This window comes from Dendrobates tinctorius, unplaced genomic scaffold, assembly GCF_039654945.1.
Source record: "Dendrobates tinctorius isolate UK_male_01 unplaced genomic scaffold, ASM3965494v1 ptg000128l, whole genome shotgun sequence".
In the NCBI taxonomy this organism is placed as follows: domain Eukaryota; kingdom Metazoa; phylum Chordata; class Amphibia; order Anura; family Dendrobatidae; genus Dendrobates; species Dendrobates tinctorius.
Genome location: NW_027361796.1, coordinates 13303084 through 13317800, shown reverse-complemented (window position 1 = coordinate 13317800; position 14717 = coordinate 13303084). Strand labels below are relative to the sequence as shown.

Here is a 14717-nt window from a genome sequence, read left to right as displayed (position 1 = left end):
TGTCGCTTCTCTGGGACAGATGTTGTGGTGCAGCTAAGATGTAGAAGCCCAGCACAGGTAGGGCCGTAGTCGCAAGGCAGATGAAAGAGTTGGTAGATGGTGTGCAGTGCAGGATGTAGCAGAGCCGTGCGCCAGGCGCAGGAGAAAGATGACAGACACAGTCGTGCAGTTCCTTTACCTGTACTTGGTAAGTGCCATCCAGGACCCAGAGCACAGATGGAGAAGGAGTTGGTCAGCCTGGAAGACAATTTTGAATTCTCTCTCTGCAGATAGGTAGTGTGGCCTCCGTTCTAGCGCTTATCTGAGGTACTCACAGTGCTGAGTTCAATGAAGGTCCCCCTGTTGACTCTCTTTTGGAACTTTCTCGTATGGCAGGCATCCGTAGCCTTATCCTTCTGGCTCCCACACGTCGATGCTGGGGCTTCCGAGCCTTAGTTGGATACAGAGCATTTACAGCTGCTACTTCCTCCGGTTTCTGCTGCAGGAATGTCAGTGTCCCTACAAACTCGGAGACCGGAATCCGGACCATGCGCTGCAGCTAGGAGTGAGCCTTAACTCTGCTCATCCTCCAGCTCCCCTTCTCACGTCCACACACTTCCCCTTCCCTGCACAGAGTGCCCTAACTTACCTCCTCCTGACCACAGAGAGCAGCTCCTCAGCAGTCAGGTTCAGAGGTCTCCCTGCTGGCCTGGAGTGGGAAATGTGTTGTTTGTTGGCTGAACTGCTAGAGAGATCCTTCGTTGCTCCCAAGCATAACAATACACTCCCTAGGAGGAAGGTAATGCCATTGTGGCGACCGTACTCCTGGGGATGCCACAAGTGCACTGATGCCCAGCCACTGCTAGATGATTCTGCTGGTACATTGACCCAGACCACTACATTGCCCTCACACTCTACAAAGCCAGAATCTGACCCTGAGGAAACTCAGGTTCCCCTTCCCGCATACTATACCACCTTACAAGGTGACAAAGAGGAAGGTGCCGATGAAAGTGCAGGTTCCTTGAGCAGGTGTGGGGGGCATACTCATGGGCGACGGCACTGGCACAGGGCCCCTCATAGTACGCAAAAGTGTCTCTGCCGGTGGGAGGACCCGCCGTCAGACACACTGCCATACACCGCTGTACTATGAGGGGCCCTGTGCCAGTGCCGTCGCCAACGAGTGGGCCCCCCCTGCTTGCTCCGGATCACAGCACTTGCAAAGTTGAAATACTTACCTCTCCCTGCTCCACCGCCATGACGTCTTCCGCGTGTTCTGACAGTCATATTCTGATGAGAGAGCGCAATGACATCACGTCTGTACGCCCTCTGCCTAAACAGCCAAGTGCAGTGAGATGGAAGATGGGGTCGACAAGGAGTCCAGACTAGTACAGGGATTCCCTAGCGAGGAGACTTATTTAATTGTTTTCAATGTTGGGACAGCAATTTTTGGGGAGCACTATACTCTGGAGAATGATATATGGGGCACACCATACACTGGAGCATTCCAAAGGTGGACATCAGACACTGGAGCAGCATTTACAGGGCCCATTATACACTGGATCATTAGAAGTGGGGCCCATTATATATGGAGCATTATTTGGGCCCATTATATATGGAGCATTATTTGGGCCCATAAGACAGTGGAGCTTCATCCATGGGGACCAACATATACTGTAGCATTATGTGGAGCTCATCATATACTGTTTCAAACATTATATGGGACCAATGATTCTGTATGGAGAAATATATGGGCCTCATTACTCTGTACAGCGCACTATGCGGTGCCCATAATACTGTATGGAGTAATATACTGTCCGTTTTTGGAGCTATTGGAGAATTTAAAATCGATATCAGTCATGAGATGTAAAAAGTGAAGTATGTTTCATTGTACTATACCGCTATTTCTCTACCATATCGGAGCATCATGAGTTGTGGTATGTGTTAAAGGGGCGCTCTTTGGCCCAGGGAACACGAAAACCTGGAGCCAGCCCTACCCCTCCACAACTTTAGCCAAATAACCCCCAGTTTTCAGTGCATAACTATTATTATGAAGTAAATTAAGGTTGACAAGCTTTAGTAATAAAAATTGATGTTTTTGCCATTCTAATGGGCACTGTAGGTGTGTTTAATGTCCTCCACTCCCTGCCGACTTTGCTTCCCCATTGACTTGCATTGGGTTTCATGTTTCAGTTGGCCTATGACTTTTCACGATAACCGGCCGATTTCGTTCTACCCGACTTTTGAGAAAGTCGGGTTTCATGAAACCCGACTCGACCCGAAAAAAGGCAAAGTCGCTCATCTCTACTTATCGCATTCTTGCAGTAACATGACTGACCAGTCTCGCCGACAACACCGAAGATTCCTGACAAAGCACGCTGTGTGTGATGTGAGAATTCAGAAGTTTTTTGTAACAAGATGCAGATGCTCATAACAAACCTGGAAGACCTCTTTAATAGTTGCAATGCTACGCACATCTAAATCTTTTAAAGGGACAGACAGAATGAATGTTCAAACCAAGTACAGATGCTTCAAGGTGGAGCCAAACATTTAGGTGCACCTTCCCACATGTTGTTTTCCATCTATCTCTGCCTTTCCCTGGCTCTGTGAAGTCAGAGTTGTCAATCAAAGAATGGGGGGGGGATATAAAGGGAAAACAAGCAGGTGGGAAGCTGTATAGAAATGAATGGTCTCGCCATGAAGAACTGAGTGGCTGAACTTGTTTTTCTGTGCTGTCAAAGGTCTGGTTTTTACAAGTGTGGCAGAGGATTGTGACAATAGGTCTCCACCTTACCAATAGACTGTGATAAAGGATGCCATTATATGCTAATTCATGCTGTGGGAAGGAAATCCCAAAATCCACAGAGGTGAGACTGGCTGTCTACAAGCAGGAGAGAATCATACAGCTGTAGCCAACTTAGGTCTACACAAGTCCTCAGCACAGCTCAGGAGGCAACTTAACCAGTGGAAACTTACTTGAGTGGACTATGTTTGGTAAGTATCATCATACAATCAACTAAAGGTTTAGGACTTTTTCACACAATGCGTTTTTGCTGTGCTTTTATCCTCACTTTTTTTTCTAAATATAGTATTTTGCTGTACCAGCAAAGTGACTGAGATTTTTTAAATCTCATGCATTTGCTACCTATTTTATTCTGCTTTGTGTTTATCACTCACTGAAGGGGATAATAATAATAATAATAATAATAATAATAATTTTTATTTATATAGCGCCAACATATTCCGCAGCACTTTACAATTAAGCGGGGACATGTACAGACAATAAATTCAATACAAGTTAAGACAATTCAAACAGTGACATTAGGAGTGAGGTCCCTGCTCGCAAGCTTACAATCTACAAGGAAATGGGGGGACACAGTAGGTGAGAAATGCTTGTTAATTCAGGTCTGGCAATTATAATAGGGATTTTCATATAAAGCTGCATGATCCGGTCATCCGAAAGGGATGAAAAATTTATCAAAGACTCCTATTTTATACAGCACTTTAGGCTGGTTTCACATTCGCGCTTTTTAAGCGCACGCACGGCCGGGGGTAGCTCCGCCCCCGAGCCGGCTCTCTGCCCGGCGTGCCCGCCCCTTCCTTGTAGCGCCGCCTCCTAGCGCACAGCGGCGCCTGCGATCGGCGCACCCTATCTTTAGCATAGGGTGCGCAGATCGTGCACAGGCCGTGCGCTAGTTGCGCTTTGACCTGCGCTGCGCACTTTTGACGGTGCGCCGTGCGCGCCAAAATCCGAAAAGTTTGATTTTGGCGCGCACCGTCAAAAGTGCGCAGCGCAGGTCAAAGCGCAACTAGCGCACGGCCTGCGCACGATCTGCGCACCCTATGCTAAAGATAGGGTGCGCCGATCGCAGGCGCCGCTGTGCGCTAGGAGGCGGCGCTACAAGGAAGGGGCGGGCACGCCGGGCAGAGAGCCGGCTCGGGGGCGGAGCTACCCCCGGCCGTGCGTGCGCTTAAAAAGCGCGAATGTGAAACCAGCCTTACCTGACGAGAGAGGTGCTATTAGTGCAGAAATGTCTGCTGCAAATACTTAATGTGTGCACATGCCTTTTTTAAACTTATTTGCTACTAGCTGAAGAGCCCAGCGTTGCCTGGGCATAGTAACCAACTGTGGGTAGTTATAACAAATTATAGTGATTATATTGCACTTAAAAACCGTGCATCTAATCCTCTCCTATGTGATACTGACTGCTGAGCCGTGTATCTAATCCTATTCTGTGTGATACTGACTGCTGAGCCGTGTATCTAATACTATTCTGTGTGATACTGTGTGCTGAGCTGTGTATCTAATCCTATGCTGTGTGATACTGACTGCTGAGCCATGTATCTATTCCTATCCTGTGTGATACTGTGTGCTGAGCTGTGTATCTAATCCTATGCTGTGTGATACTGACTGCTGAGCCGTGTATCTAATCCTATCCTGTGTGATACTGACTGCTGAGTCGTGTATCTAATCCTATCCTGTGTGATACTGACTGCTGAGCCGTGTATCTATTCCTATCCTGTGTGATACTGACTGCTGAGCCGTGTATCTAATACTATTCTCTGTGATACTGTGTGCTGAGCCATGTATCTAATCCTATCCTGTGTAATACTGTCTGCTGGGCCGTGAATCTGGGTTGCCCCTTACACCCAGGGCAGCGGGGTACTCGGTAGCGGGCCGATGTCAGGGTGGAAGGTGTCACAGCAGCAGTGACCTGGTCCGTGACCCTGGGCATCCAATATCATTGGCGGTGATGTCAATAGTGGTAGAATAGTTTATTTAGATAGTTCGTGACGCCACCTGTGGTGTTTGGCAAGCAAGATGTTAAGCCAACGCTGCGTGCAGATCCACTGGGACTGATGGTGTGGTGCAGCAAAGATGGTGTAGCTCCCCACAGGTGGAGCTGTAGTCCCAGGGCAGTGTAGGTGCAAATGGATGAGGAAAGGCGCAGAATGGTATAGATGCTGGTACCCAGGTGTAGCAGTGCTGGAATAACTGGAGGACACCAGAGTATGCGGTTCCAAAGCTTTACTCACTGTTTGCAGATCACACAACTGCCTGCCTCCGCACTGTGTTCTTCAGGTCAGGGCCCCAGCCAACCTCCAGGCAGGATAGGATTCTCCCCTTCACACTCCGCCAACATGTACCTTACTGAACGACTCCAATGAGCCTTTAGGTGCGAAGCACTCCAGTACTTAGTTACCCTGGAATGCCTCTCTCTAGGTGTTCCTAGTCTCTACTTGTATGACAGACAGCTGTAGCCTGCTTTGGGGACTCCTCTCTGTGTCCTGGCTCACTATCCAAGTGCTGTTGTGTCCCAAGTAGAGTTGAGCGACTTTGGTCGGATCGGGTTTCATGAAACAAAATTTGTTTCAGATGAAACTCGTCCGACTAGGGCAAAAAAAGTCGGAGTTTCGTCCGAAACCCGACCCCAATGCAAGTCAATGGGGAATAAAAGTCTGCATTGAGTGGATGAATTTCATCCGCTCAATGCCGACTTTTATTTCCCATTGACTTGCATTGGGGTCGGGTTTCGGACGAAACTCCGACTTTTTTTGCCCTAGTCGGACGAGTTTCATCTGAAACAAATTTTGTTTCATGAAACCTGATCCGACCAAAGTCGCTCAACTCTAGTCCCAAGTCTATGATGGGAGCAAGGCGTTAGTGGCTCACTATTCCTCCGGTGTCTGTTGCCGGACATAAAGATCCAATCAACCTCAGGGACCGGGCCCTGGCCTTTGCGCTCTCTGGACTGGAAGGGTTCTCTCTCTTTCTCAACCTGCTTCCCACCATCCTTCTATTCTCCTTCGTTCCGATCTGTTCTATCTCTTATGGAATCTGTAGTCTCCAGTCTACGTCTCTTTCTCCTTCTCTTCCTTCCCGTGCCAGCTGGCCCAGTTTACTGGGGCAGCTGCAGCACTCCTTCCTCCATCCCTTCTTCCAGGGATCCCCACTCCTCACCCAGTGGCTGTCCTCTCCTACTCCGCCTGCCTTCTTCTGCAGACTCCCTGACTGACTGACTTGAAATCCTACACCTTCCCTCTCTTTTATATCTAACTCCACCCGACTCCCCAGCACCTCTCGTGTTACGAAGCCAGGGACCACAAAAGGCACCCTAAGACCTTTCCAGCATAAAGCATGGATGGGTCCCTGCTGAACTATCCTGTGTGTGGGGTGCAGGTGTTGGAATGTGGAAGGGAGTTCCCACCCTACCTGGATTGTGGGGCACCACACCTTAGGAGAAGGTGCAGTACCTCTGTGGCGACTGAAGCCTCAGGGGAGCCACATATCTAATCCTCTCCTGTGTGATACTGACTGCTGAGCCGTGTATCTAATCCTCTCCTGTGTGATACTGACTGCTGAGCCGTGTATCTAATCCTCTCCTGTGTGATACTGACTGCTGAGCCGTGTATCTAATCCTCTCCTGTGTGATACTGACTGCTGAGCCGTGTATCTAATACTATTCTGTGTGATACTGTGTGCTGAGCCTAGTATCTATTCCAATATTGTATGCTGGGCCGTGTATCTAATCCTCTCCTGTGTGATACTGTCTGCTGAGCCGTGTATCTAATACTATTCTATGTGATACTGTGTGTTGAGCTGCGTATCTAATCCTATCCTATGTGATACTGTGTGTTGAGCTGCGTATCTAATCCTATCCTGTGTGACCAATCAACAAGGAGAAAGGTCCTCCAATAAGAGTAAAAATATATTTTTATTCAGACATATAATACAGAGTAAAACAGAGACGGCAAACCATACTTGAAATGAAATAGCAAAAAAAAACCAAGCCACTGGGTGAAGGACAATCATTCATATATAATTATAGAAAATATGTAATTTCCCAAACGAATATTTGGAGGACCTTTCTCCTTGTTGATTGGTATCTAGTTTCACGGTCCTCCGTGTTATACGGTAACTCTTATTCTTGAATGGCCTATCCTGTGTGATACTGACTGCTGAGCTGCATATCTAATCCTCTCCTGTGTGATACTGACTGCTGAGCTGTGTATCTAATCCTATTCTGTGTGATACTGACTGCTGAGCCGTGTATCTAATCCTATCCTGTGTGATACTGGGCTCCCCCTGCAGTCTGTGTCAGAGGGTGGTCTGTGTTGACACGGTAATAAATTGTGTTATTTCCAGCTCTACAGAAGGACGATAACACCATAGAAATGATAAGAATAATGGGCATCAGTTACCACAACTGTCTACAAAGAAAACTGTTGCTGATAGCAACCAATCACAGCTCATTTTTCATCTTTTAAACAGCTCTGGAGCAGCATGGCGAGTTTTGAGTGGCGACTTTTGTGTTTCGACTTTTATGTGGCGAGGTTGGTGTATGTGTGGTGAAATGTGTGCTGAGGGTGGTATGTGTTTTGAAGCACGTGGTAGTGTGTGGTGCATTTTGGGTGTGTGTGTGTTCATATCCCCATGTGTGGTGAGTATCCCATGTCAGGACCCCACCTTAGCAACTGTACGGTATATACTCTTTGGCGCCATCGCTCTCATTCTTTAAGTCCCCCTTGTTCACATCTGGCAGCTGTCAATTTGCCTCCAACACTTTTCCTTTCACTTTTTCCCCATTATGTAGATAGGGACAAAATTGTTTGGTGAATTTGAATGCGCGGGGTTAAAATTTTGCCTCACAACATAGCCTAGGACGCTCTCGGGGTCCAGACGTGTGACTGTGCCAAATTTTGTGGCTGTAGCTACGACGGTGCAGATGCCAATACATACATACACTTTTTCCCCATTATGTAGATAGGGGCAAAATTGTTTGGTGAATTTGAACGCGCAGGGTTAAAATTTCACCTCATTAATTTTTTTTTTTTTTATTGCAGGGAATCTTAGTATCGTTTATTGATAATTCTGGTTTCCAATATCTCCATACAAGTCTCATCTTACCGCAAAAGGCTCGTTCACATGACCATATTTTTGGTGGAAGTGCTGACAGTGGAAAAGTGGACAGTACTTGTATCAACATTATTGAATGTGTCAGTGCAGATGAACAATTTATTTCACTGACCATTGGAAAAAAAAACCCCATGGCATATACTGTATATGTGTAAAAAGGGGGAGGAGGGGAAAAAAAATAATTCTTCTTTTTTTTTTTTTTTTTTATTTAAATACCCTCAAATGAACCTACCCTAACAATTTTATACCTTTTTTTTATGCTTTTCACTAAATTAACTCTTTATTGCTCCAACATTAAAAATCTTATTCTATAGGAGGGTGTCAAATTCTTAGATAAGTACAACTGCTCATTATCTGAAGGAATGGATGAGGTGAGACTGAAAGAGTGACAACCAACACAGGGAAGGCAGAGCGTGAGGGCGCCCTGGGTCCCCTGTTAAGAGGGGCCCACCCAGAGCTACGCTACCCTTAAGCCTATGTGCACACGTAGTTGGAAGTGCTGCAGATTTTTCTGCACGGATTTTGAAAAATCCGCAGGTCAAAATACCTGCGGTTTAGCCCTGTGGTTTCACACCTCACAATGGTGAAGGTGTGAAACCGCAGCGGAATCCGCACAAAGAATTGACATGCTGCGGATTGTAACCTGCAGCATGTGCACTGCGTTTTTGGTATTACCATTGAAAACAATGGTACTGTACAACGCAGCAGAAACTGCTGCGGACCCGCAGGGCCAGAAACGCTGCGGATCTGCAGCAGAATCCGCATCGTGTGCACATAGCCTAACTACCAACCGCTATGTCCAGCTATCGCCCAATATCATTGCTTCCATTCGCTTCCAAACTCCTGGAACAGCATGTCCACGCTGAACTTTCCTCCGAACTATCATCTAACATGCTCTTTGACAATCTACAATCTGGTTTCCGCCCCCATCACTCCACTGAGACAGCCCTGACCAAAATTACTAACGACCTACTTACAGCCAAATCAAATGGACAATACTCTGTACTCCTGCTTCTAGACCTGTCCGCTGCATTTGACACAGTTGACCACTGCCTCCTACTACAGATCCTCTCCTCCTTCGGCATCAAAGGCCTTGCCCTATCCTGGATCTCCTCATACCTTTCCAACCGCACATTCAGCGTCTCCCACTCCCACACCACCTCCTCATCCCACCCTCTCTCTGTTGGAGTCCCCCCAAGGCTCCGTTTTAGGACCCCTACTCTTCTCAATCTATACACTTGGTCTGGGGCAACTCATAAAGTCCAATGGATTCCACTACCACTGTTAGCAGCGGATTAATCAGCGTAACATCCAGAGTCAGCAACACAGAATGTAGATTTATTCATATCCAGGTTGAACAGCTTACAGCATGAAATGTGATCAGTCTGGTATCTGCTGTGGCTTGCAGCATGGGAGCATTACAACAAGAAAGGAAGAGAAGGAGGGGGCATCCTGTCTGTTTTTTTTTTTTTTTTGTCACTGAACTTTGTTAACAATCTCACTATGCACAATATATAAAACAGTACAGTAGTAGTTGTTGCAATACATACAGATCAATATGCATTATTCCAACACCCCCACTCAACAACTGCTTATCCAAATGTCTGACATTCATCTTTTGTACAGCAGCTACAGCTAACAAAGCTCTGAACGTGGTCTGTTTAGCGACTGGAGCAAACGTAGCATCGTAATCTTCGCCATACTTTTGAGAATATCCTTTTGCCACCCACCTTGCTTTAAATCTGTGGACTTTACCTTCAGAATCATATTTGGTTTTGAAGACCCACTTGCACTTGATTGCCTTTTTGCCCTGTGGCAGCTTGGTGAGTTTCCAAGTTTGAAGTTGATGAAGCGATTTGATTTCCTCATTTGCAGCATTGATCCACTTTGTTCTTTCATGGACAGGTAGTTCTTGCATTTCATCCCATGACTGCGGCTCAGATTCAGGTAGTGTCTTGACGTATGATAGACGTTTAGCTGGTATGCCTCTGTTTGATCTTTAAGATTCACCTGATTTTTCTGTTGTTCCTTCAGTGGTTGAAGAATCCAGCCAGACCTCTACATCCTCCTTGTTATTGTCTTGTAATTGTGACTTCAGCTGGACTACTGGTGTGATGTCACAAAACTTGGGGGACACAAAGTTCTCATCAATCACTACATCTCTACTTATTGTGACCTTGTTTGTTTCTGGGTGTAGAATCCTATAACCTTTCTGGGTTTCACTGTAGCCTACCAGGATCCCTTCCTTAGCGTGAGATTCCCACTTAGTTCGCCTTTCTTTGGGAACATGTACAAGCGCTTTACTTCCGAATATTCTTATGATGTAGTTTTGGCTTTCTGCTGTTCCATTGCTCAAACGGAGTTTTCTCTGTAGCTTTACCTGGTAGTCTGTTCTGAAGATAGCAAGCTGTCATGATTGCTTCACCTCAATATGCTGTGGGCAGATCTGCATCAAACAACATACTTCTTCCACTTTCACAGAGTGTTCGGTTCCTTCTTTCTGCGACACCATTTTGCTCAGGATTGTACAGTACAGTGGTCTGAAATAGGATTCCATTTTTCTTTAAAATGCTCTGTGTCTCATTACTTGTGTATTCAGTCCCATTATCTGCACATAGAATCTTTGGCATTCTCCCAAATTTATTATATACCTCAGCTAGATATACTTCAAGTTTCTCTGGAACTTCTTTCTTGCTGTGAAGCAGATGGACAACTGTATATCTTGAATGATCATCAATAAATGTGAGAAAATATCTCTTCTTCCCAGGAGTCTGAGTGCTCATTGGACCACAGACATCTGTATGTATTAAATCTAGTGTCTGTCCTGTTCTTGTAGTACTTCTCTTAGGAAAAGCTTTTCTAGACATTTTCCCTTTGATGCAGCTAGTACATTTCATTATCTGGTTACCGTATATACTCGAATATAAGCCGAGATTTTCAGCCCAAAAAATTGGGCTGAAAGTCCCCCTCTCATCTTATATTCGAGTCATATACAAAGGGGGTCAGAGGGGGAGGGGGGGGGGCGGGGGTGTCAGGTCATACTTACCCGTCCTGACGCTGTGTCTTGAGCCCCTAGCTTCTCCCCGTGCTCTCTCTTCCTGCCTTCAGCGGTCACGTGGTGCCGCTCATTAAAACTCATGAATATGCGCATATTCATGAGTTTTAATGAGCAGTACCACATGACCGCTGAAGGCAGGAAGAGAGCGCGGAGAAGCTGGGGGCTCAAGACACAGCGTCAGGACGGGTAAGTATAGCGATACTCACCTGTCCTGCGTCCATGGCTGCTTGCTGCTGTCTGTCATCGGTCAGTGACTTCAGACAGCAGAGGGTGCGGTGACGTGGTTAGTGCGCGCCGCGCCCCCTGCAGTCTGACCGTCACTGACTGATGACGTGCAGATAGCGGTGAGCAGCCATGGACGCACGACAGGTGAGTATCTCAGGTGCCAGCAGTGACACCGGCACCTGACACCCAGCGACGGAGAGGTGAGTATGTCTTTTTTTTTTTTTTTTATTTTTTTTATTTTTACATGCAGCAGCATGGGGGCAGCATATGGGGGAACAATCTATGGAGCTTCTTATGGGGGCAGCATATGGGGGAATAATCTATGGAGCTTCTTATGGGGACACCATATGGGGGAATAATCTATGGAGCATTTCCCACCCTAGGCTTATACTCGAGTCAATAAGTTCTCCCAGTTTTTTGTGGCAAAATTAGGGGGGTCGGCTTATACTCGGGTCGGCTTATACTCGAGTATATACGGTACATAGATCAATTGTAATTTCCTCAGCTAGTTGCTTTTGAACTAACTTCCTTATTGCTTCTGGGTCTCTGTGTGCTAGGCGCCTATGCCATACATGAATGCAGTTATTGTGCCTTTCTTCCTGAGCAGTATACACACACTCTTTGCATTTAAGCTGGTAAAGTTCATTTGTGATTTTTTTTTTTCCTTCTGCTAGTGTGTGGGCCTCTTTTGAGATGATGCAGCTATCATGCTTAAATGTAACTTCATTTCCTTGTTTTGTGAGTTTCTTCACAGATAGTAAATTACTCTCAAGACTAGGTACATAGAGCACATCCTTTACTGGGATCTTCTTGCTTTGTGTTGGTGAGATTTGACAATCAATATAACCATCTCCTATACCTTGTGAAGTCATGTACTGACCATTAGCCATAATCACTTTCTCTGACTTACTTTGGTTAAGCTTAGAAAAGAAGTCCCTGTTATTAGTCATGTGACTAGTTGCTCCAGAGTCTATAACCATGCATGCTCTGATGTATTTACACTGACAGTAAATGCAGTTTCAGTATTCACAATCATTTTCTGCAGACACAGCACTTTTAACCCTTTGAAGACTGCTTTGCTTTGTCAGATGATTCATTCTAGCTTTCCAGACTCTGCAGTCGGCTTTCAAATGTCCTGATTTCTTGCAAACAAAACATTCACGTGTTTCTTTTAGGTGCTTTCTGTTATCATTTAGATTTTGTCTGTAAAGCAGATTCTGCATCGCATGTCCTGCTGTTTACACCTTCCGCTTTCTGCTTATATTCATCTATGAGCTTCCCTCTGACATACTCCAATGTAAGCTCATCATCTGGGCGCGCATCTAGTGCGGTTACAAGCGTGTCATAGTTTTCTGGAAGACCACTAAGCAGTAATGTGGCTACATGAAAGTCCTTCAAATCTTCCCCAATGCCTCTCAGGCGTTCTACAATCTCTAGAATGCTTGTTATGTAGTCCTGCATATCCTGGCCATTCTGTAGTTTAGACTGATACAATTTTCTCATGAGATAAAGCTTATTGCTTAAATTTATCCTCTCATGCACCTTTTGCAGCTGCTCCCACATTTCTCTTGCAGTTTCACTTTTACACACATGCACAATCTGATCATCATCTATACTGAGTGATATGGTACTTTGTGCTTTCTGATCCATCTCTATCCACTCCTGTGATACTGGGTCAGGTTTAGGCTCCTGTGTGTATTTCCACGTACCTTCTCTTATCAGCAACATTTTCACTTTAAATTTCCAGGATTGATAATTCTGGTTAGTGAGACTTGGTACTGTAAACTTCATGGAGTTGCTGCTGCTGGCGGCCATCTTTGCTGTCTTCCTTTCTTTTCTTTTCTCTGTGCTCTGGGGATCTGGGACTATAGGACTCTGAGCCCATAACCTGTTAGCAGCAGATTAATCAGCGTAACATCCAGAGTCAGCAACACAGAATGTAGATTAATTCATATCCAGGTTGAACAGCTTACACCATGAAATGTGATCAGTCTGGTATCTGCTGTGGCTTGCAGCATGGGAGCATTACAACAACAAGAAGGGAAGAGAAGGAGGGGGCATCCTGTCTGGTTTTTTTTTTTTTTTTTTTGTCACTGAACTTTGTTAACAATCTCACAATATGCACAATATATAAAACAGTACAGTAGTAGTTGTTGCAATACATACAGATCAATATGCATTATTCCAACAACCACCTTTATGCTGATGACACTCAGATCTACCTCTCTGGCCCAGACATCACCTCTCTGCTTTCCAGAATCCCAGAGTGTCTATCAGCCATATCCTCCTTCTCCTCTCGCTTCCTCAAACTCAATGTAGACAAATCTGAACTCATCATCTTTCCGCCATCTCACAGATCTTCTTTACCTGACCTAGCTATAACAATTAATGACATCACACTTTCCCCAGTGCCAGAAGTCTGCTGCCTCGGAGTAACCTTTGACTCTGCCCTGTCCTTCAAACCGCACATCTAAGCTCTTTCAACCTCCTGTCGCCTCCAGCTCAAAAATATTTCCAGAATCCGCCCTTTCCTCAACCCTCAATCTATTAAAATGCTTGTGCATGCCCTCATCATCTCCCGCCTTGACTACTGCAACATCCTTTTCTGTGACCTCCCTGCTCACACCCTCGCACCTCTCCAGTCCATCCTTAACTCTGCCGCCCGACTAACTCATCTCTCTCCTCGCTACTCCTCCGCTTCTCCCCTCTGTAAATCTCTTCACTGGCTTCCATTCCCTCAGCGTATCCAGTTCAAATTACTAATTCTGACCTACAAGGCCATCTATAGCCTGTCTCCCCCATATGTCTCTGAACTAATCTCCCAATACCTTCCCTCACGTAATCTCCGGTCCTCCCAAGACCTCCTTCTCTCCTCCACACTTATTCGCTCCTCACCCAACCGCCTCCAAGGCTTCTCCCGAATAGCCCCTATTCTCTGGAATTCTTTGCCCCAACAAGTCCGACTATCAACCACATTTGGATCCTTCAGACGGAACCTGAAAACCCACCTCTTCAAGAGAGCCTACAGCCTGCAATGACCCCACTACCTCCTTCTCTCTCACCACTACCGGTGATATCACCTCAACCAACACCGGAACTGCTGCAACCCACCAACCTACTGTCTCCTTCCCCACCGTCCTGTAGCATGTAAGCCCGAAAGGGCAGGGTCCTCTCTCCACTCTGTATCAGTCTGTCATTGTTAGTTTGTTTACTGTAAGTGATATCTGTAATTTGTATGTAACCCCTTCTCATGTACAGCACCATGGAATCAATGGTGCTATATAAATAAATAAATAAATAAATAATAATAATAACTATGTTGGACAGCGTACTGATACGGTTAAGCCCTGTGGTGGAGCAGATGTTTCCTTCCACTAGCTCTTTGCTCTGTAGACTACTTGTCTCTTTAAGCCTGCAATCTTCAGAACAGTGGACAAACGCGCAGGACATCAGAGTCCCAGCGAGGTAACGTCGTTCCATTGGGATTCTAATGTCCTGTGTGTGCTGGCGCGATGGCGGTGTTAGGGTCTGTGCACATGT

The 14717-nt window shown here is 45.9% G+C and overlaps 1 protein-coding gene across 4 annotated transcripts in view; it reads left to right on the top strand.

The window, feature by feature from the left end:
- The first annotated feature begins 2587 nt into the window (after positions 1-2587).
- LOC141047559 (uncharacterized) overlaps positions 2588-14717 on the top strand; it is a 101377-nt gene continuing 89247 nt past the window's right edge. Inside the window, exons 1-2 of one of the 4 annotated variants that reach the window (XR_012219834.1) lie at positions 2588-2970; positions 7822-8207. Coding sequence is in view for 1 of the 4 variants with exons in the window: in XM_073542659.1 (XP_073398760.1) it covers positions 2964-2970 (7 nt within the window). In the remaining 3 variants the exon portion in view is untranslated. Of the gene's footprint in view, positions 2971-7821; positions 8208-14717 lie in introns of those variants that run through there. The other 3 variants (XR_012219833.1, XM_073542659.1, XM_073542661.1) reach the window with 3 other exon arrangements.